Source organism: Tenrec ecaudatus, chromosome 13 (assembly GCF_050624435.1).
Source record: "Tenrec ecaudatus isolate mTenEca1 chromosome 13, mTenEca1.hap1, whole genome shotgun sequence".
Lineage (NCBI taxonomy): Eukaryota > Metazoa > Chordata > Mammalia > Afrosoricida > Tenrecidae > Tenrec > Tenrec ecaudatus.
In genome coordinates this window covers 55,415,890-55,440,179 of record NC_134542.1, presented here as the reverse complement: position 1 = coordinate 55,440,179, position 24,290 = coordinate 55,415,890, and the positions used below count along the sequence as shown (strand labels likewise).

At 36.8% G+C, this 24,290-nt stretch overlaps 1 protein-coding gene across 2 annotated transcripts in view; it reads right to left on the bottom strand.

Annotated features, from left to right (window-relative positions):
• Positions 1 to 24,290, bottom strand: part of NCKAP1 (NCK associated protein 1) — a 93,263-nt gene that overhangs the window by 2,767 nt on the left and 66,206 nt on the right. For both annotated transcript variants that reach the window (XM_075530084.1, XM_075530083.1), the window contains exons 19-29: positions 21,761 to 21,900; positions 21,151 to 21,282; positions 15,665 to 15,883; positions 15,321 to 15,451; positions 14,977 to 15,074; positions 7,385 to 7,478; positions 6,766 to 6,848; positions 6,119 to 6,199; positions 3,866 to 3,959; positions 1,371 to 1,487; positions 639 to 748 (exon numbers count right to left, since the gene is read on the bottom strand). In XM_075530084.1, coding sequence (XP_075386199.1) covers positions 639 to 748; positions 1,371 to 1,487; positions 3,866 to 3,959; positions 6,119 to 6,199; positions 6,766 to 6,848; positions 7,385 to 7,478; positions 14,977 to 15,074; positions 15,321 to 15,451; positions 15,665 to 15,883; positions 21,151 to 21,282; positions 21,761 to 21,900 — 1,299 coding nt within the window. The remainder of the gene's footprint in view (positions 1 to 638; positions 749 to 1,370; positions 1,488 to 3,865; positions 3,960 to 6,118; positions 6,200 to 6,765; positions 6,849 to 7,384; positions 7,479 to 14,976; positions 15,075 to 15,320; positions 15,452 to 15,664; positions 15,884 to 21,150; positions 21,283 to 21,760; positions 21,901 to 24,290) is intronic.

Genomic DNA, 24,290 nt, shown 5'->3' with positions numbered 1-24,290 from the left:
AACATTTTTTTTAAGCTAACAAGATTTACACCTTAAGCAAATGTTGCAGTGCTAGCTACACTATGGTGCATCTTTCCTTGACGTGAAGTGTAGGCAGATGGTAAACCGATAAGGGAAAGAGCTGTGCTGAAACAGAACCTAACCCTCTCGCTGCTCAATTTAGCATTCCTCTTCTGATAGAGAGCCTCATTCTTACTTTTGGGTTTGTCACCATTGGTAGCCTTCTCCAAATAAACAAACAAGTAAAAAATATGTATGTTTATATGGAACATTCTTTCTTTGTTACAACTGTCTCTTGCCTTTGGGTTTTCCTGCTTCAAAACCCTTGGAAAATGCTCTAGGGCCCTCCAATGATCATGTTAAAAAGCGCACATTTTTAGAAAGGAAAGAGACTCCCAAGTTCAAGGAAAAAAAATGTTAAACTGTGTGTTCCTTGGTTTTAAGTTCGCCACTTTCACCTGTTCCTCTTTCAATCAATTAATATATTTGTTAAACAGAATTAAATTCATATGCCGAAGAAAGAAATGCCATCAGAAGGATATATATGCCATCATGTAAGAATAGAAAGAAGCGTTATTTCCCGTAGTTCTGTATTTCAGTCATCTTGAAAGAGCACCTTGTTACTTTATTATACATACCGCCAGAAATTCTTTAAGACGGTCTTCAATGCTCCCTTTGTGAATTGTAAACAAAGCAGCTGCAATCTGGTTGATGGCTTTGGCCAAGCAATGTATGTTGTTGCAGTGCCCTGAGAAATGAAAAATAGGCTTGTTTATTTTAGTGCAATTCTACAGTATCAAACAATGCATAAGAAAGCACACCCATACGGACCTCACAATCTATCTACATAGTGCATGATTAAAAGCAGGCTTAGGGTCAAAACCTGCTGTACTCTCCTCTTCCCCTCCCTCCCTCAATGGGAACACAGCCAACTGCTCGAGTGGAGCCTGTCTCTTTCCGTAACAATAGTGTGCCAAGAGAGCAACAAGTTATTATGTCTGTATTAAACAAGTAAATATTTTCAAAACCTCTAAATGAAATCACACATTAGTTTCATAATGTCTTGGAAATATTAAATAAATAAAAAGTTCCTAGCTAATTCATTCAACCCTTAATAGACAAAAAGTGAGCTGCCCCTCACCATGCTCTGCCACCTCTACACTCAGGCCCATGTGTGCTCCTGTGCACATTTCAGGTATCAGTTCACCGGAGCTTACAGAAAGAGAAGCGGACTACCAAAGGCCACACTGCTAGTAACTGGAAAAACGTGACCAGAACACATTACAAAAGAGCAACAAGTACATAAAGATAAAATTACCTACATATCAAAACCCATTTCCCATTACCAAAACAATTTAGACCATTATTACCTTCTATAGCAGGGCTATACTGAGACATCACATTACTAGCCAGCGTTGGCAAAGAAACTGCCACGAAGACCATGAGGAGGCAGGCAATCTTATACTCCTCTTCTGGGCTAATGTTTTCTAAGACAGAAAAATTAAGAAAGAAGCCAATGTATTTCTTCAAAGTCAGGGAAGAGTTACTAATAAAAGCCAGACAAACCAAAATTGTATTTTGTACAAATTAGTTTCTTGGTACATGACAGAACTGGTCACAAGGCTGACAAGAGAAATAGAAAGATGAAAAATATACACGACTACTGGCTATTGTCAAAGACCTCTAATAAAACCATAAGATGTTTTTAAGCATTATAAGATTATAAAGAAAATAAGAAAACTGAGGTCCTAAAAACCTTAATTTTCTCATTAAAAACCGACACTTTTACCATTTTACAAGAAAATATACTTCCAGTTCAGAAAATTAATTTTCTTAAATTAAAAAAAAAACCCTCTTCCATTTTTCTCCGCTGAAATAGTTAAAACAGCGAGTTGAAACTTACTATTTAAAGAGACAAATGTGGGAAAGGGACAATAGTTCCAAGTGCCCTCTTTCAGAAGACAGAAGGAACCAGTCACGAGTGAAAATATCAAGTCCTATCTGAAACCTTTGAGCACATAACCCTCTCTAAAACTTCATGACACTGTGTTCTCATCCTGTGGGTGAGGTAGGCCCGCCTTACCTTGTGACCCTGAACTTTTAGCTACATCCCATTATTCGATGTAACAGGTAAGAAATGAATACAAGAAAACAGTGGATGCTTTAAAATCTGGCTGATTATAACAAATACAAGGCTAGCAAATCAAGTACTAGTGATATTATCTCATGAAAGAGGAAACAAAAACCATTAAGCGGTAAAACAGAGCCAATTACTTGAGTCAAGCATCATGCTACTTCTGCAGTGAGAGGGGTTATTTTAGGACCCATGGAATGTTATTTATTTTAGAGATAAATCCAGTAATGCCTAAAACATTTTCGGTACTACAATTTCAAATGGATGATTTTTTAAAGGTTATAAATATAAAATATTATAGATTAATATAATATTTTTGTCACTGAGTATCTCTAGTCCAATTAAAATAGCATATAATTTTTTAGGTATCAATTTTTGGCTACCTAGTGGAACATCCCCATCAGCATACCAAACGTATATATTTGACAATTCAACATTTTTCAGGTGTGCAATTTAGTACTATCAATTACATTAATGTTGTAAAACCATCACCTACAATCATTGCCAAATTTCACAAAATTATAAACAGAAACATACTGCTACCTAAACAATGACTTAGCCTTTTTCAGTCCCTTCTGTTCCTGAAAATCATTACTAACTACACTCTGGTTTCTAAACATGTGTCTATACTTGTTATTTCATGTTAAGTGAGATCATATGGTACTGCTCTTTTTTGAGTACCTTATTTGACTTAGCATGTTTTCAAGGTTAATCTATATTTTAACATGTATCAGGACTTCATTTAACTTTATGGCTCAGTGATATTCCTATTTGTCTGCATATACAGGTTTTATACACAACTCGTAAGTACAGCTATATGAAACATTCCTTAAGCCCAAATGACATTATGCAAAGAAACAATTACTATTACTCTACATGGGAAAAAGTGTTTGAGTGTTCCCAGACCCAAAAAGGAACCTACTAAGTCATATCAAGTAACACATAAAGCCGGAAATAACACTAACACAGAGCATTCACAGTAGAATTCCCAGGGAAGCAGCTTGGAGGTGGCACTTTACTGCTAAGGGTGCACACTGCCTCACTGCACAACAAATGCTGAATGCCAGTCTCACTTTTCCTCTAAGAGTGAAGTGGCAGGTGGTGGCAGTTAGGTTGAGATTGCTTCCACTAGTTGGCTACTGTGAGCAGTACTGCAGGGAAGACCAGTGTACACGTGTCTGTTTGCATCACTGCTTTCAAGTCTAAGGGGACAGGAACTGCCAAACTCTTCCACAGTGGTTGTACCATCATAATGCTTAATTTTACCCCAACCCAGCTCGTATAATTTTCTTTTCGGCCTTGAAAAAATTGCTGACACCTACTTTCTCCATTGATCTTGTTATAATATATTCACCCCACAGAGTATCATTCCTTCTTCACTTGACTTTCTAAAAAAATAACCCTCCCACCCACCCACCTTTTCCATTACTTTTCGGTGATTCCTCCGTTTCTCACGAAGTTCTTAAAACTAAAGAGGCCCCGGACTCAGGTCATAATCCCCCTTCAGTTCTGGACCTACACTTGATAATCTCACTAAATGCCATCTGTACAGTCAGTCACTATGTTGTAACATAAGCCCCAGGTGTCAGGAATCTTTTCCTTCACTGATAATTTTCCCATCCACCAAAGGCAATGCTTCAAACGCACTTGACTAAATGGGCACATATCACACTCATCTGTGGGCTCTGGTAACTGAAAAATAATTCAATATATTAACTATGGCATTTTTACCTGATTTTTGTGAAGAGAGAGCTACCACCAAAGCAGGATCAATTTCACAAGGTAATCCAGCAGCTGACGATAACTCATACACATTCATTGCAACCTAACAAAGTGTAAGAATTACAGAATAAAAAACATTCTAGTAAATTTCTGAAGAATTACATTTTAGTAAAAGAAGTAATTTATTGTCTAAATTAATAGTTTGCTCAAAAGAACACTATAGGAGGTTCAAAATGTGTCCTATGCAAGTGCCAGAGCATAACTAACCTGCACTGAATAAGCTGGAAATACTTTGTGATGTGCTGTTGGCTGTAGCTTCCTACTGCTAGGCAAAGCAAACTTTGTATTATGTTTTGTGGCAAATTGCAACAGACTTATATATAATTTTTTCTTAGAAGAATGGATACAAAGAATAAAGTTTAAGTAGACACAAGTAATTCAAACCTACTAAACCAATACAAAGTCCATAAATTCTTTAATAAAGAAATCACTAATGATTAATGTCATTTTTTTTGTACTACATATAGATTTCAAGTGCTCACACCTTAGTTAAAAGCTAATTACATAACTGGTTATGCCTAGTAACAGTAAAAAAAAGTCAATATAAAGTTCAAAATAACACTTTACAGCTTACAGTAAGTGGTGTGGGAGAAATATGAGACAGTCTTGGAAACCCACAGGGGTTCTACCCTGTCCTACCGGCTCACTGTGTGTTGGAGTGGACTCAGTGATGCATGCCTTGGATTAAGTTCTAGAAATACATGTTTGTGGGCCGTCTCTCATCATATAAAACAATTAACTGAAAATTGATCATGCATAGTATAAAGGATAAAGCAGTAAGAAAATATCTCAATGACCATAGGTCAGGCAATGGTTAGATGAAACACCAAAAGCACAAGAAATAAAAGAATAAATAAAGTTAACTTCATTAAAATTGCTATACTTCAAATGATGCTATCAAGATAACGAAAACTCTCAGAATGAGAGATACAGGGAAACCGATTACAAGGATCTAAATGTGACCTCCTCCCTCGGGGACGGACAACAGAAACGTGAGTGAAGGGAGACATTGGACAGGGAAAGATATGACAAAATGTTAATTTATAAATTATCATCAAGGGTTCATGAGGAAGGGGGAACGGGGAAGGGAGGGAAAAAAATGAGGAGCTGATGCTAGGGGCTTAAGTGGAGAGCAAATGTTTTGAGAATGATGAGGGGAACGAATGCACAAATGTGCTTCACACAATTGATGTATGTATGGATTGTGGTAAGAGTTGTATGCGCCCCTAATAAAATGATTTTAAAAAAAAGAATGAAAGCTACTTGCAGTTCATTTATGATAATAGATTTATATTCAGAATATATAAAGAATTTTTAACTTGCAAACAACCCAATTAAAAATGGGCAAAGGATCTGAATAGCTGTATCTTTAAAAAAGTTATCTAAAAGTGGGTGAAGGGTAACATCGGACAGTGTAAGATATGACAAAACAATAATTTATAAATTATCAAGGGTTCATGAGGGAGGGGGGAGTGAGGAGGGAGGGGGGAAATGAGCAGCTAATGCCAGGGGCTTAAGTGGAGAGCAAATGTTTTGAGAATGATGAGGGTAACAAATGTACAAATGTGCCTTACACAACTGATGCATGTATGGATTATGATAAGAGTTGTATGAGCCCCAATAAAATGATTAAATTAAAACAAATATCAAATCAAATCATGAAATAATGTTCAACATTTTTGCTATTAGAAAAATAAAGCAATCAAAACCACAATGAGATGCCATTTTCAGGCCCGATCGGATAGCTAGAATAAAAGGATTTTTGCTATTCACAGTAGCTATGCTCTTATAAATCCACCACAAGCAATGAGTTAGCAAATACGCAATCACTTTTCAAGGAGAAATAGTTAGGTTCTTGCAAGCCTCTGGTCACAACTTTTTTTGTGTGATAAATAGATAACTTTCTTTTAAGCGTTTTTCAGTTTCAAGACTTTTTTTTCATTCTGCATTATGACCATGAACAGTCAATCATCAGTTTAAGGAAAAAATTAGTTTTCAACTCATATTGCATTGCTATAGGTGATCAAGGGAGATTTAATTCTCAAATGCTTGTCTTAAACTCTGAAATATGCATTTTCAAAGCACGCTGTCCATGTTAAAAATAGAAATTTTATAGTAATTTAAATTTTACCACCTTTTATTTCACATATAAGTGAAATATTTCATTTTAGAAATAATGAAATTCAAACAGAAATGATTTACCTTCATGTCAGTTTCTCTTGGAATGTGATCCTTAAAATCTTCAATTGAACTTACAAGAAAAGGAATGTGGTAGGATAAAACCTAGGCAGGATAACAAATGCGAACTTGGTCATAATCACTTTTACATGAAATATTACCATTTGATTAATTCTATTTTTCACAAAAACTATGTCTATTTTTCATTTTCACATGATTTTTCAAAGTATTAAGGCATGTGCAAATAGAATGCATTAAATGCCACTATTAAGAACTATTCAAATGAAAAAATTCCCTAATTACAAATAAAAATTTTAAAGGCGTGCAATATTTAGGTAAGTTATAACACCAAAACAGAAAATGAGTTCAATTAACTTTATTTTTTGTGTGCTATATTTACCTAGGAGTCCTGGTGATTAAGCACTTCGCTACTAATTGAAAAGTCGGCAGGTCTAACCTACTAGCCACTCTGTGGGAGGAAAAAGACTACACGCATAAAGATCTACAACCTCGGACACCCTGTGGCACAGTTCTACTTTAGCCTACTGGGTCAGGATAAGCCAGAATCAACTTGAGGGCAATGGGCCTGGTTTTAATGAAAAATGTAACTATGCCACACCAATTGTAAAACTGCAAAGTAACTTCAAGAGTGTATTTGTGATGTTTCTTACATCTCTCAGTGCCTCTTGTGCCAGTGAGCGGAAGGATAAAATCACACCAATTATTGTCATCCTCTTCAAGACGCTGTCAACAGCTTGAATTGATGGAAGGGGAGAAAAGGAGAAAGATAAAATGGATTGGATTCTTGCTTAATCTTGGGAGAAAATTTTTAAAATCAAAAAGAAGCTTAGTGGGAGGTAGCAAAGGTGGTAAGATTGCTCGCTCTGCATCTCTGTTGGAGTAAAGGTTACACAGCACATACACATTTTCCAGAGTATATCACATTGCCACTGAAGTGCACACAGTATATAAATGGACTTTAAAATAAAAGTTAAATATGTTACCTATAAATTCCCTTTTAAATGAATATAGATATATATACTAAAGTTCATGGATTCAAGCATTAATATCCTGTAATATTCATTATATTTGGAATACAAGTGAAACAGGTAAATCATATATATTGATGTAGAGCACAAAAAATTTCTACTTCTTCTGACGACTGTTTATAAGCTAACGAATACCTTTTATATCTTCCTCTTTATGTTATGTTACAAACTTAGAGCAAAGGCAAAATACTCAATGCTAAGATCTTCTTAATGTATACACAAAGTGTCATGAGTTACCCACAAGATAATCTTTTGAAGAGTGCAGCCATTTGGTCTGGTTTGTCGAAGCTGGTCCTCATTTGTGTTAGTACATCCACATTCTCTACCACCAGTTTCTAGGGGAAAAAAAAAGAAAGGAGAGATCCTGGGTTAGTAGTCATACCTCCAGCATGCTAATGAGACAAGGCCATTCATCAACATTACAATATGGTAATCAGGAAATACAGTTTGTGAAATACAGATGCTCTTGGCTTTGTATTTTTGTTGTTGCCACAGTAGTTTTTAAAAACATAAATATTCACATTAAGAAAGTATTTTTCATCAATTTGAGATTGCAAGAGGAATTCAGGAAACAGTAAGCAGTAGAATAAAAGACTGATTAGACACAGAATAACATAATGAACTAAAAAATGGACAAATGGATATAGTAGTCCACAAATTCCAACAAAGAATAACGTCCTTCATATTACAGCTGGCCCAGTAAAGACTAGAGTTTACCTTAGTTTGCATTTCTAAAATGCCCTTCCGTGATGCTACTGCTGCTCATCTGGGGACCACACTTTGGGAACCACTAATCTGTGAACCAAACTCAATGCCATTGGGTTGATTCTTATTCAAGCGACTCCATAGGGCAAAGCAGACTGCCCTCTGGATTTCCAAGATTGTGTATCTTTATGGGAGAAGAGTGATTGCTGGTTTTGAACTGCTGATCCTACACTTAGCAATCCACTGAGTTACTCATTACACCACTATGGCCCTTTTTGTTGGCTTAAACTCTTAAAAAAAGTAGTTCAGCTTTTCAATTATTTTTATTTGCCCCTTAATTGCAGTCTGAAACCCAAAACAAACTGAACCCCATTGCCACTGAGTCGATTCTGAGCAGAGTAGAACTGCTCCACAGGGTTTCCACAGATGCGATCCTTAAGGCGGCAACGCTAGTCATTTTGATTAGCAGCTAAACCAGGAGGCCAGCAAGTCTCCTACATGCTGAAATAAAGCATTCCTTATATCTAAAGTCCTTGATTAATACCAGCGACGAGCAGATGGAAAGCCAAACGAACCACTATATATTACCATCTAAATTAAGATGAATCAAGTACAAGAGGATTTTAAAAGAAAAAAAACTCAGTTTGGGAGCACAACTCAAATTTAAATCTCCTAGTTCTCATGAAGAAAGTATCTGAGTGCTCCATAAAGAATGAAGAGAACCCATCTGAAAAATGGCAAAACAATTCTGTTGGCAGGACTGGGTGGAAAAGTGCTAACAGTTATATGAACCCCTAATAAAATGATTAAAAAGAGTCAAAGAAAAGACAAACAGGGGTGGGGGGTGGGGAGAGATTGGATGGAAAATAGATTCAATAGGCATACCCCCAAATTAAACACCTCAAGAATTCAATAGGAAAGAAGACTAGTTGTTTTCTTATCCAGCAAGTAATACACACATTTTACCAAGTACACACATGCACACTGTTGATTATGTCTCGTGTACAATTTAGTCATAACCATCAAATATGAAGAAGCCCACCTCCCTTTTTAACTGGCACAGAAATTTACTCTGCAACAGAAAGACTCTCAACTAGCAGAGAAACAAAAACAATGGTCCGTTTCGTGATAAAAACAAAAGATGCATGTACATATTTCACATATGCTAGTTTAGATTAAGTATAAAAACAAAAAATACAGAAAAATAAAAACTATTTAGCCTTTTGGAAAATATAACATATGCTTATGGGGAACTGTAATATATTTAGGATCATTCCATTTTCAAATAGACTAAGATGCTATTAAAAGGATCACCATACACTGTACCAACAAGAAATTGTAAACAAACCTTCTCTAGAGTGGTGTTTTGGCATTATCAAAGAGTTTAAGTGTTTTTAAACTTTGACTCAATTAAATTTTTTTCTTACAGAAATGCTCAAACAAGTATGTTAGCGTGGAACTACTGGTGAAAAGTACAGAATTCTGTTTAAAATTCTGGTCCTCCCAGAAACTTTTACAGTGAGAAAAAAATAATTAAAATACTATAAACTTACAAAAGCAAAGGGAACAAGAGGGAAAAAAGACCAAAATGAGGAATGTCAACAAATTTCTGGGAGATGGAAAACGGAGTGAAGAATCAAAGACATGAGAAATCAGGTTAGTGAATTCCTACCACACGGGTACAGTTTAGAAACAAGGCAATTCATATTGAAGAACAGAGGGCAAAAACCACCACAGGAAAGAAGGCTTGTTTGACCTTCACTCGGGTTTCAATTACTCCTCTCAGCTACACTGCACTTGATCAAGCCCCTCCAAGCATCCTCTGCCCTCCCTGCCATTGATTTTAGGTCACTTATTGTTCCCTTGTCCGTGGGTTTGCTGGCATCCCCCTTTTTCCTCTGCCTCCCTCTCTCCTGTGTGTCCCCCAAAACTGTTGGTCCTGTGATTTTCTCCTCCTTTTTTTTTACACCACCTATTTTACCTAAATAGACATACAAAAACAGTAAGCACAAAAACAAAATCGTGCAAACCAAAATCGTGGTAGTGGGACAAGAGGAAAGTAAAAGGAAACAAAGGAAAGAACTAGGAGGCAAAGGACATTTACAGAGGTCTAAATACAGGCATGTACATATGTACATATATTTATATATAACCATAGGGAAACAGGTTTATGTCCATTATTCATATGTTAAGTATTAAGGTAGCAGATGGACATTGGGCCTCTACTCAAGTACTCTCTCAACGCAAGAATACTTTGTTCTAATAACCTGGCATTCTGTGATGGTCACCTTCCTGACACAATTGCTGAAGACAAAATGGGGGCATAAGCAAATGCAGTGAAGAAAGCTGATGGTGCCCAGCTGTCACAAGATATAGAGTCTGAGGTTTTAAAGGCTTGAAGATAAACAAGGGGCTATCTAGCTCAGAAGCAAAAAAGCCCACATGGAAGGAGCACACCAGACTAGTGATCATGAGGTGTCGATGGAATCAGGCATCAAACACCCGGAACAAAAATTATTACTGATGTGAATGAGGGGGAGGGCAGAGTGGCGATCCAAAGCCCATCTGTAGACAATTGGACATCCCCTTACAGAAGGGTCACAAGGAAGAGACGAGCCAGTCAGGGTGCAGTATAGCACCAGCAAAACATATAACTTCCCTCTAGTTCTTTAATGTTCCCCCCCTGCATCACAATTCTATCTTACAAATCTGGCTAGACCACAGCGTGTACACTGGTAGAGACAAGAGCTCACAACACAGGGAATCCGGGACAGAGAAAGCCCTCAGGACCAGTAATGAGAGTAGCGATTCCAGGAGGGTAAGGGGAAGAATAACAGAAAAGCAGCTGAAAGGACACAGGGGTCAGTGTAAGACATTAAAAAAAAAAAAGAATACTTTATAAATTATCAAGAGATTCATGAGCGGGGGGGAATGAGCTGACACCAAGGGCTTAAGTAAAAAGAAAGTGTTTTGAAATTGATGACTGCAACATATGTACAAAGGTGTTTGACACAATGGATGCATATAGGGATTGTGTAGGATCCCCTAATAAAATGATTTTTTTAAAAGAAAGAAAAAAAAAAGGCGGCTTGATGCTGTAAACAAGAGGATGATTACATGCCAGTATGGGAAAGAGGGAGCCCTAAAGGCACTGTGCTTTTGGTACTGCACTGCTAACCACAAGGTTAGCAGTTCAAATCTACCAGCCACTCTGCAGAAAAAAAGATGAGGCAGTTAGTTCCTGTTAAGATTTCAAGGCTCACAAGTCCTCCTTAGGGTCACTATGAGTTGGAATTGAGTCAATGGCAGTGAATTTTTTGGGGTTTGTTTAGTTTGGAAAGTAGTTACATTCCCAAATTCTCTTCTCAACCTTCGAAAGAAGTATCACCCAGGAGTTCTCTAAATTCACAGTTAACACCGCAAATCCTGAGGAGAGGAGTAATTTCCAGTACACTTTTAACCTGAAGGTATAATCTTGAGGTTCCTTATGCTCAGAGCTCTCATCTTTTATTAACTTTAGCTAGATACTTTATATTTTAGTTCTAGCTTATGAACAATCTTTTCTTTATATACAACATATACACACGTGGATAAGCTGAGTTTTTTAGCACATTTTTAATGCCATTTTTGTGGTAAAATTAGGTGCCTCGGCTGATATTCGGGTTGGCTTATATTCGAGTATATACGGCATGTTTCTCAGCTTTTTCAGTTGTCCTCGAGAGACAAAGTGGTCTGACTTACTCCGCCTACCAAACCAAAAATCAAACTCACTGCCACTGAGTTGAGGTCAACTCAGAGTGACCCTACAGAACAGACGAGAACTGCACTGTGTATCTAAGACCATGACTTTTCCTCGGAGTAGAAGCTTATCTTTTTTCTGCAGAGCTGACTGGTGTTTTTGAACTGCTTACCTTAAGGGTAGCAGCCCAATGCATAACTACTGTATCACTAGGCCGCCTACCAAACCTGGATTCAAATGTCTGCTGTTAATTTGTTTTCATAATTTAAGAAATTAGGCTATTCAAAATGAGCAGCAGATGTTAAGAGCTCAAGCAGAAGGCAAATGTTTTGAGAATGATGATGGCAACTAATGCACATATGTTCTTGACACAATGGATGTATGTATGGATTGTGATAAGAATTATACAAGCCCCCAATAAAATGATTTTAAAAAATCAGGTTATTCTTAGGAAAAGGATATTAAAAGCACAAATGAATCAGCGTTGTCTTTAACAGAATGAGCTCATTAGACTTTTATTTTAATGAGACAATTATACAACACAACGATCTTGTCCATGACACATAAGATTTCTTAGGTAATTAAAAAAAAAGATACATATGTAAATATGCCTCAGTATGTGGAAGGTGAAAAACATCTCTAATTCTTTTTTTTAAATCATTTAATTAGGGGCTCATACAACTCTTATCACAATCCATACACACATCAACTGTGTAAAGCACACTGGCACATTCATTGCCCTCATCATTCTCAAAACCTCTGCTCTCCACTTAAGCCCCTGGCACCAGTTCATTTTTCCCTCCCCGTTCCCCCCTCCCTCATGAACCCTTGATAATTTATAAATTATTATTGTCATATCTTACACAGTCCTACGTCTTCCTTCACTCATTTTTCTGGTGCCCGTCTCCCAAGGAGGAGGTTATATGTAGATCCTTGTAATCGGTTCTTGCCTTCCCACCTCATTCTCCCTCCACCCTCCCAGTATCGCCACTCTCACCACTGGTTCCTGAAGGGATCATCTGTCCTGGATTCCCTGTGTTTCCAATTCCTATCTGTACCAGTGTACATGCTCTGGTCTAGCCAGATTTGTAAGGTAGAATTGGGATCATGATAGTGGGGGAAGGAAGAAATATTTAGGAATTAGAGGGAAGTTGTATGTTTCACCGTTGCTACACTGCACCATGACTGGCTTGTCTCCTCCGGGAGACCCTTCCATAAGGGGATGTCCAATTGCCTACAGCTGGTCTTTGGGTCTCCACTCCGCACTCCCCCTATTCACAATATGTTATTTTGTTCTAATGATGCCTGATCCCTTCAACCCTCGTGATCGCACAAGCTGATGTACTTCTTCCAAGTGGGCTTTGTTGCTTCTGAGCTAGATGGCCGCTTGTTTATCTTCAAGTCCCTAAGATCCCAGACACTATATCTTTTGATAGCTGGGAACCATCAGCTTTCTTCACATTTGCTTATGAACCCATTTGTCTTCAGTGATTGTTTGGGGTAGGTGAGCACACAATGATAGGATTTTTTTGGTTCTTTGATGCCTGATAACTGATCCCTTTGGCACCTTGTGATCACACAGGCTGGTGTACTTCTTCCATGTGGGCTTTGTTGCTTCTGAGCTAGATGGCCTCTTGTTTACCTTCAAGCCTTTAAGACCTCAGATGCAATATCTTTAGATAGCCAGGCACCATCAGCTTTCTTCACCACATTTGCTTATGCACCCATTTGTCTTCAGCGATTGTGTCGGGAAGGCAAGCATCATAGAATGCCAGTTCATTAGAAGAAAGTATTCTTGCATTGAGGGCGTACTTGAATAGAGCCCCAATGTCCATCTGCTACCTTAATACTAAACCTATACATATATTTTTTGCACATAGATCTATTTCCCCACCATCCTATATATATTTACATGTATACATGCCTGTATTTAGCCCTCTATAAATGCCCTTTGCCTCCTAGCTCTTTCCTCTCCTTTTCCTCTTGTCCCACTATCATGTTCAACCTTCATTTGGCTCTCAGTAATTCCTCTCAGTTACATTACCTTTGATCTCGCCCTACCAGGCCTCCAATACCCTCTTCATCACCGATTTGGATCACTTGTTCTCTTGTCCCTAAGTTTGTTAATACCACTATCTTTCCCTCCACCTCCCCCTCTCCCATGTCCCCGCGGAACTGCCGGTCCTGTTGTTTTCTCCTCCAAATTGTTCATCCAGCCTATCTTATTTAGACAAACCCATCTTCTCTAATTCTAATGATATACATGTAGTTGTTCCCAGAGAAACCTGGATTATATCATAGGTTACTAAGATAAATCTGTAAGAAAGTAATTGTAAAGCACTATGTAATTTCAGAAAATGGGACCCTCAAGACTAGCTTTGTGAATTCATGAAACCTTGATAATTCATAAATTATTATTTTCTCTTATCTTACACTGTCTGATGTCTCCCTTCATCTACTTTTCTGTTGTCTGTCCCCCCCCAGGGAGGAGGTTATATGTAGATCCCTGTAATAGGTTCCCCCTTTCTACCCCACCCTCCCAGTATTGCTACTCTCACCACTGGTCCTGAAGGGATCATCTGTCCTGGATTGCCTGTTTCCAGTTCCTATCTGTGCCAGTATACATCCTCTGGTCTAGCCGGATTTCCAACATGCCTCTTGACAACCTCAATGCTCCCATTTTTCAGTTAGCACTCAAGTGCATTAACAGTTTACACCAAAATATACTGCGTCTAATTGAGTACAATATTAAAAAAAAAAAAGACACAATGACACTTTAGTTTATCCTCTGTGGCTTACTTATTCTGATAACTGGCCTTGAACAGTGGGGCAAACAATCCTCTGGTTTTTGAAAACAGATTCATTCAATGTCAATTAGCTTAGCACTGGGTTATTTCTAAATGGCTAAAAAGAAACCTCTCTCAAAATTAATGCATCTAAGACATTTTTCATCCAAATTAGAGACCGTCAGAGAAAATTTACAGTTGTTTAACAATAAGAAAATACAGTCAGACTAACAGTATAATTTGGATCATACTCCTTGGGCAATAACATATTCAAGCTACAGCAAATGAACAAATAACTTTGGCTGGAATTCTGACCATGATTATTCAAAGAAAAGTGCTCTGGTATAAAAGAATGAGAGAATGAACAAGTCAAAAAAAGAGTTCAGTCCCCTTTTGCAATTCGGTTCACCTGTCCAGGTTTTCAGTTCTCTCATCTGTAATGCAGAGCTAAACCAGGATGTATGAAAACTCCCTGCTAGCTTATAATCTCACTAAAATTTTTACATCAGGATAAAATAATTGATCTTTTAGGCATGCTGCACATATTCTTGAAATGTTTGTTTGGAAAAAAGTTGAAAAGTTCAAATTGACAGAATGTATTACCTTAAGTTCGGCAACTTGGGATGAAATATGCCACATTAGGCTTTCACTTAGAAACTTCATACCATATGGGCCAAGTAGTTCTGATAATGACCTCATTTCTGAAAGAAAATTTAATTGGATTCATACTTTGGACAGCAAATAGTTTAAGAAAATGAACATCAGAGCATGTTGAAACATTCTATTATAGAAATTATAAATGCAAAATCCTAAGAACACAAAAGTACAAAGATAATTCTTAGACATTTATATAATTGAAGAATAAGATCTTATTGTTTTCATAGAAAAAGTCAAAAGACGCATACCAGCAAAACAGAATTTCCCCCATTCTTTAAAACATTGCTCACCCGATATATCAGAATATTCTTCTGCATTGAAAGTTAATTCATTTTCTGTAGGTAAGTTCACAAATGCTTTCATTGCAGGGAAATAAGCTATATGGCCATTACTAACTTGCCTTAGCAAGGTTTCCAAATACCTGTAGAGAAAAACAAATTTATAACCAGTAGATGTTTAGTTAAGTATCTGCTATAATATGCATTCCAGGGTAAAGTTTGGAGTTGACTGGTAACTTAAAATGATTGAGCACGTATCAGTAAAAACCACCATTCCTAATTAGTTCATTACCAAGACATTTTATATTACTCCAAGATTATAAATGTCTCCAACAGATCGACACTAATATTCTTACCAATTTGTGTACAGACTTGTAATGGTTGGCTCTCCATGACTGTCTAGATGTTGTGTTTGTTGAAGAAGAACATTATTAAATACTCTTGTTATATCAATTTGCACATAATTTTCTATTGATTGGAGTACGGTCATGTAGGCTCTTACACTTGTTAAAAGCTCTGATGGTTTTGCAATTTCCTGTGTGGCTTGATTATACATAGTCATCCCAACAATTGACCTATGGGGAGAGGAAGAATAAGGAGTTACATGTCCTTTAATGTAACTAAGTCATCAATTCCATTTATGTGACTATGCTGTTGTTGAACCTACTGTATGGAACAAAATTAATTTTTAAAGTAATTTGTCACAAAGTCATGAAATGGCTATTATCATCTTCCCACTTAAAAGAACATCTAAAAGTTACGATACAACAGGAATTGAAGTTCTAATAGTAAGTGTAAGGGTGTCAAAACATATCTTTCCACAATCATAGGAAACTAACAAATGTATCACAATGGGCAGCTACTGTCTCTCACAGGGCACCTCCCTTCAGCTAGGCCTGCATGCTTCTGAAGACAGGGTTTCCAGTGCTCCAATCCTTCAAAGAATTTGGCCCTCCTAGAGGGGTTCAAACTGTGTGGTAGTGTGACAAGGTAAGATTTCCCAAAGGAATTCTTGTAGGACAGTCCTTGTTACCCTGGAAGAATGAACAGGTACACTGTCATGAAGGGAGGAGTGGGGGACGGCAGGGGGAATCCCACTTTCCTGACCCTTCTCTCAACAAGGCAGTTTTCAATTTTTAGAAAAGCTCTTCTCCAATAGCCCCGTGATCATCCTGTGCCCTGTGAAAAACAGATCATGATTACCCTTTGGGTGTCCTAAAAAGTTGCCATAACCTTCTAAGCTGATTTCTCTGCCTTGATTTCACTGGTGCAAAAGAGCCCCTTGGAAGCCACTGTTTTGTTTGGACTTTTATTTTTAAGAAGGCACGCTACTGAGCTTAAGACAAGTGTATTCCTGAGAGAACTTGTCTTCAGTCATCCACTGATTGGAATAAACCTGTGCATACATGAAATGGAACCCCATTACTTTAACTTACCCCCTTCCTGTAAATGATTTAAAACTCTAAGATTAGCAGGGATAAAAATGATTTAAACAGAGTGAAAACAAACAAAAAAACTTTTAGTAGGACAAGTTATTTTAACAACTATGAAAATATTTAGCTAGATTAATTTACATTTTCCTTGGATTAATTTGGCTCTTAGACCACCAATGTTCTCCAAATTGTAGCTACTTCTCAATAATTTTTCATCATTAGGCTATAATCAGAATCAGGATCTATGAGCTTTCTCTCTATAAGCAAGTTTTGAAACATCTGTCTCCTCCATTCTTAGCTCTTAGTTTCCCATTCTCTTCATTCCTCAATAGTCAGTCACACTAAGGAAAAAGTATATTTTTTCTGGCTATAATTGGTGATAGCAGTTCCTTATCTAAATATTAAATGCCTTTATTACTTAAGGACAAAATACCATACTTAAACTTTTTTTTTTAATTTAGTATATACAGCCCTTGATTTTAGTTAACCTGGAGTCAGTAGCTCAACCCCTGACCTGACCAGTTTTATATCCATGGTATAAAAATTAGTATAATCAAGAACCATGGAAGGAAAAATTGGTGGCATAGGCAAATTGATAATTATAGAATAGGACCCATTAGCATTTTAACCCTAATTTCAAAAGCATAAGAAATATTAGAATATTCAATGAGAAACAGTTTGGTAGTTGCTCAAAAAATTTTAATTTAATTTAATTACATTATGTAGCAAGTCCACTCTTGAGATACATTCCCAGCACAAATGGGAACAATGGCTGAAACATACTTATACTTGTATGTATGTATGCCAACGTTTACAGCAACATTATTCAGTCATAAAAAGGTGGAAACAACCGAAATGTCCATCATTATCAGATAAATAAAATGCATGCAATGTGTGTGTGTGTGTGTGTGCGCGCGCGTGTGTCCATAGAGATGGAATGGAACTTTATTTAGCTATAAAGAAAAATGGAAGTTTAACCACATGGCACAATAAGGAGGAACCTTGAAAATGCTGTATTAACATAAAAATTATAGGCTTACTGTTTGTTTACAGACTAGCATGACCCCTAAGACTAGGTCCTTTAGTCACCTTGCAGGTCTCGAACTCAGCTGACCCCAGGGTGAGAAGAACCATCATTTAAGAACATCAGGGCAGCATTTACCAAAGGATAAAGTACAAAGGGCTAGGAACGAAGGAAGACTGAAAACAGGACAGACAGGGAGGGATTGAGACAAGCAATGGTACAAGAGTAAGATTTCAATGGACGTGTTGAAACACAATGTGTATAAACTATTAATGTAAAAACAACATTAATAACTAAAATGAGCCAGACACTACAGACTACAGCATGACTGCCTTGTTAAGAATAATGACAAAGGGGAAGGTGGGGGAAAATGAGGGGAACCAGTCACAATGATCTATATATAATCCCCTCCCCCCAGGGGATGGACAACAGAAAATTAGGTGAAGGGAGACATTGGTCAGTGTAAGACATGAAACAATAATAATTTATGAATTATCAAGAGTCATGAGGGAGGAAGGGTGGGAGAGGGAGGGGATAAAAATGAGAAGTTGACACCAAGGGCTCAAGTAGAAAGAAAATGTTCTGAAAATGATGATGGCAACAAATGTACATATGCGCTTGACAATGGATGGATGGACTGTAATAAGAATTGTACGAGCCCCCAATTAACTGATTAAAAAAGGAGTTATGACAAAAGAGTATGTCTTTTGTCATAAGGTCAAAAAGTAGATTCTATTTGGGGCGGGGCACTGGGGGTTATAGCTTGATGGGTGTGGTTTCCGTTTGGATGAAAAGCTTCAGAAATATCGGTGGAGGCTGCACAACAGTCAGCCGTCACCACTATTGAATTGTACACCGAAAAGTATCAGAATGGCAATTGTGCTCTATATTTTTCACCGCCAAAAAATTTAAGAGGAAAACAAAACCCAACATAATTTCTACCCCATAAACTCACATAAGTAGACTCATAATTTAGACGGTTATTACTGTGGTTCAGTCAACAAACAGGTTGCAAGTAATTAAAAAATATATGTATTTTAAATCGATGACAGTTTATTAAAATAACTGAATTGACAAAGACATCTAGTTTTCCCCCCTCCCTTTCAGCTCACCACCAACACTAATTTTATAGAGGATAATCTAGGTCACACATGGTCTCAATATATTCAACCAGAGTATTTACTTAAGAGGTTCAGAAATTTGTCGGCCTATTTTTTGCTTATGGAAAGCATGTCTCTTAATAGTACACATTAAACCCTCTCCCCAAAAGTGGCAGAGTGAAGACATGTGTGTTGAAACCACGTCAATTAAAAAAACAACAACATTGCATTGAGCTAAAGCATCATTATAACTATCTTTTCTTTACTCAATGTCATGGACCAGGAATTATACCAGACGTTACACAAACTTGACAGTCCCTATAATAACCCTGCTACATAATTATTACCATCATTTAACAGAGGAGAAAAACGAAGACTCAATCATATCACCAGGAAGTGGTGTGATCTGGGGTTTAACTCCTCTTCCTGACTGGCTGAGTGCTGCCTCTGCACTGTAGGGCAGCACTGTAAATAAATAAAAGCAAGCCTATCATTTGTTGATCATACATTGAAAATGAAATGTTTTCTGCTTTGTTTATATCCTAAATACCCATATGCATTTAAAAGAAACAACTTGCCAAGTAATTTCCTAAGGGATTTTTTCCCTACATTGTCCATGTCTATTTCATTTTCTCTAAAATCCTTTAAGCATTATAGGTGTAAACATCTAAGATTTATATTTTTAAAAATAGACTCCCGAAGATAGCAAATAGATCTCATGACTAAAAAGAGGCTTAGAAAAAGCAACTCAAGAAAAGAATTTGCCATCCCTGTATATCTGCTCCTAACTCCTAAAACTATGCTCAAAAGATTGGTTAAAAAAACCCAAAAACCAATCCACTAACTTATTTGTCTTGGCATGAAAAATCTTACCCAGCTGAATAAGTTATTTATTTCTGATCATTAAGTAGATATGTGGTTAAAAGAACATTTGATTCTCCACGTATTCATAGAGCAGACCATTTATAGAAGAAAAACAAGGGAGCTGTAAACTGGTCGCTACACTGTCCACCTACCACCCTCTCACCTTCACATCCCTAGCGAACAATGAGAACCAGAGGGCATCATTTCCCTTGGTCTAGATAGGGTAGTCTTGGTTTTACTGCCAGGATACCGGCCTTACAAAGGAAAGTAAAAGGCAGACGTTGTTCAACATTAGTCACTTATTTCACTGCTCAAATGATTACTGGATACTAAATTTCATGTGCATCTACATACTATCCTACTTATTCCTTAATCCTCACAGATATGTTTATGCTTTGTACCTTTTCCATAACTACTCATACTACTTAAAATTTAAATATATAGTACTTGTTAATGATTACAGAAAATTTGAAAATTCTTTGACAAATTTTTGTGTATGAATTATTTTAAGGCCTTCAAAAACTGTCTCAGCTAAAACATTTTCTTTAATATGTAACTTAGAACAAGGTGAAGTGTTTATAAAATTGAAGTTTCTTACTTATTACATACAGTATCATTTAAAGAAGCACACATATAATTCTAACTTATATAATCCTAATTACAACTTAAGAATCTGGAGTTCTACAGGCACTCTAGAATATATTTGGATTTAGAAAATATTCAAAAGTGGATCTAGTCCTGAGATTTTTCTAACCTTTTATTGTTACCCACCCACTAAAATATTTGTTTATCAACACAATTCAAGGAACTGTCTTGGCATAGTGCATTACAATTTGGGCTGCAAACTGCATGTTCAGCAGTTTGAAACCAAGAGGCTCCTTCCACTTTTGTGAAGAGTCACAGCCTCTTAAAAGCGTAGGGGTAGTTCTAGTCTGTCCTATTAGGTCACTGTCAGACAGAAATGACTCGATGTGATTAATTTGGTTTTGGACCACAACTCAATATACATCTATAAAACTGAAAAGTTCACAAAGTAACAGTTACATTTACTACATCCTGCATACATTCTTCTTCTTTATTTCCTCGCCTTTCTTTTTTTATGTTGGCACAACTACAAAACTTAGTTCATGACCCTATTAGACTGTGTCACCTGCATGCTGAAATACAGAGATACATTTTCCATGCATGATAGCGAAGGTTAGGAGATATTAAATGACTTCCCCAGTTTTACAACTCGGTAACAGTGGAACAGACAAGACAAGAACTGGGGAAATGTAGATAATCCCCAGTTCAGTATTTTTTTACACTAGCAGTTCTACCGATTAAAAACAAAACAAAAACGATGACCTTAAAAAGGAAACATTAGAAATAAATACACTTATTGAAATCAACAGAAAAAAATTTATATTATTTTTTCTTACTTAGTAAATCGGATTTCCAGATGAGAAGTCAAATATTCTCTTGGGGTAAATGTATGCTCCCAAACCACCATGTTTGGTACATAATTTATAGAGAAACATAACTCAGAAAGTGCAGTGTGCAGTTTATCAAGGCTGAAAGAAATATTAAGCAGTCGTAAATAAAATGTCAAACATTTTATCACAGTCAATATGCTATTAATTTTCTAAACAAACCTGATCTTATTTGAGGATAATAATCTTAACATTTTATGGCTTTTCTCTCAGCTAACAAATCTACACAATCAACAATGAAACAATTGATCATATTCTGTATTAATAAAGACAATAATTTTCACCCCCTACTGTATTTTGTACTGTGGAAGAAGGTTATACAAAATGCCAAATCGATTACAAGTATTTTCTGCAAAAATTAAATACCCAGATGTTACGACAGTATTTAGGGGATGAAACAAACACAAAGAGGCTAATCTGGCTCATAAAGGCTAAAAATTAAAAATGTCTGGGATATTAAGAATTTACCATTAAGCCTTTCTCAGTACTAATGCCACAGAACACAAGGAAAACATCGTCCACTCACAAGGAAAAGATACAATAAAAGTGGATGGCTTACTTGGTCACTACCAGCCTGTTTTTCCTCATGCTCTCAACTCCGGGTTTTTCTCTTTCAGGTTCCCCTTTCTTACCAGTCTGCTTTTTCGACTTCTTATTCACTGCTTGACTAATGGTTTTGGCACAATGCTTGGGCAGCAACTATATTTTAAAAGGAAAGGGATTTTATTTTGTTACATCAAATCCTTTGAAAGTACAGTAACTGGGAGTGAGGGGAAAAAAAAGAGGACCTGATGCAAAGGGCTTAAGTGGAGAGCAAATGCTTTGAGAATGATTAGGGCAGGGAATGTATGGATGTGCTTTATACAATTGATGTATATATATGTATGGATTGTGATAAGAGTTGTATGAGTCCCTAATAAAATGTAAGAGAAAAGAGGAGAAAAAAATGATTAGGACAAAGAATGTACAGATGTGCTTTACACAATTGATGTATGTATATGTATGAACTGTGATGAGTTGAATAAGCCCCTAATAAATTGTTAAAAAAATTGTTAACTATTCAAATCTTAGCTCTCTATTAGCGTGTGCCCCTGAATTGATTCCAACTCCTTGAAATCCCATAGGACAGAATGGAACTGCCCTGAAGTGTTTCTAGGCAGATTATCAGATTGTTTTTTTCCTCCCGTGAAACTATTGGTGGGTTCAAACTGCCAACCTTGTGGTCAACAGTCAAGCATCTTAACCATTGAACCACTGGAGCTCTTGCTACGCATAATTATGATGCTACCACTGCGGACAGCAATGTATGTGAGAGCGAGCACTTACTTAGTTCAGGAACCCCACACACCGTGATGAAAAACAGAAACGTAGGTAAATCTTGTGTGAAGAGACTTTATGGGAGAAGTTATAGCAAGGCTGCAGTTTACAAGTTTTTTTTTTTTAAAAAAAGCAGGAAATGAGAAAGAACATTTGAGGTAGAAGGAAGACTAAAACCATGTTAAGGACATGACATGTTCAGTCTAGTCAAACTTCAGCTGGTGGGACAGGAACTGCACGGCAAAGTGAAAACTTTATTTGAGCTACTAAAGGGGCATGTCTGTCAAGTCAAGAGATTAGATTTTAAATGGTAGCAATTCTAAAACCAGTGGGAATTTCACCATGATGTATTTTATAAGGTTAACTGTGACAGCTTTTGGTAGTTTAGATGCCAGGGAGAGGGAAGAATTGAGATGACGTACAAGTATAGAAACAAATGGGAATAAAAGCATCAAATAATATATATTTAAAATACATAGGTAAAAAGAGAAAAGGTACGAATGAAATTGCTAGAGACTTTTTTTTAACAAGGACGAGAGACAAATACAATAGGCAAAAAGATCCAACATACGGAAAATGCACTCCCTGAAAAAAGAAAACCAAAACAAGAAAAATAATAAAGAGCAATTCAAGAAATTTTTCTGAAAACTAAGGGGAAAAAGTTTGAACCCACATACAAAAGAACACACAAAATTCTAGAGATTATGCAGTCACAAATACAAACACCAAAACTCTAAAACACTCAGAGAGTGAATCCAGGATGTTATATCCAACAATATGAGCCAATAATTTTACATGTAATCAAGGACTTTCAAGTGTAAAGGGCACATACTCCTGGCATCATGTAAGAACTTCAGCGATACTACTCCTGCCAGAGTCCTTCCTGAGGAAGTTACTATAGGAGAGGTAGGCAAATTAAGGCCTGGTGGTCAAACGTGGCCCTCTGTCCACTGTCAGACATAAATCTGATCTAGTTTCGAGATCCCCATTACAAGAAACACACAGCATAGGAAGAAATGCGGAATTTCACCATCAGTATAGTATAAAAAGAACAAAAAACAGACTATGGAAAACTCCATAAGCCAAATGTCTCAGGTTATTATTCAATAGAAAAACTTTAAGAAAAATTAAAAGATGGAATTTCACTAAGGCTTAGAAGAGAAAATAAAACTTTTTAATGAGCAAAAATTTGTGTCTAGTGACCCACTCCTAGGTAACAAAAAAGTATAAAATGGTTAATACATAAGCCAAAATTAATATAAATTAATAGAGTGGAGGAATGAAGGGGATTCTCAGGTGACTTAGAAACTTTTCTTTATATTCATAGTAACTACAAAGCAGTTTATACCAATTCATCAAACTATATTTTTTGTAGGCTCTCTGCTATGTGTTTTATTTTGTAAAGCATTTTTTAAAAGTGTATATGATCGTTTAATTTCTCTGCACACCTTTCTGAAAGCTCGCCATGCCTAAAGGAGAGAAACTGTAGGCCCTTTAATAGGTCAAATGAATTCCTCAATCATCTAAAGTCTCCCCAGCCTTACATAAGCATTCTCTGTGCCAACCATAAAAATCACATTAATAGTAGGGTTGCACTAATTACTATACTTGCGGTCATAAGCTGTACAACTGCACAAAGTTGCACTGCCAAAGGGGTGTGATATATATACTACAGCATCCAAAATTCCTCCATGTGGGCTCAAGTTAAGGGTTTTTAGAAGCCCTGCAGACAGAGCAGGTAAGGATAGGAGACATGAGTATAAGGAAAGGCC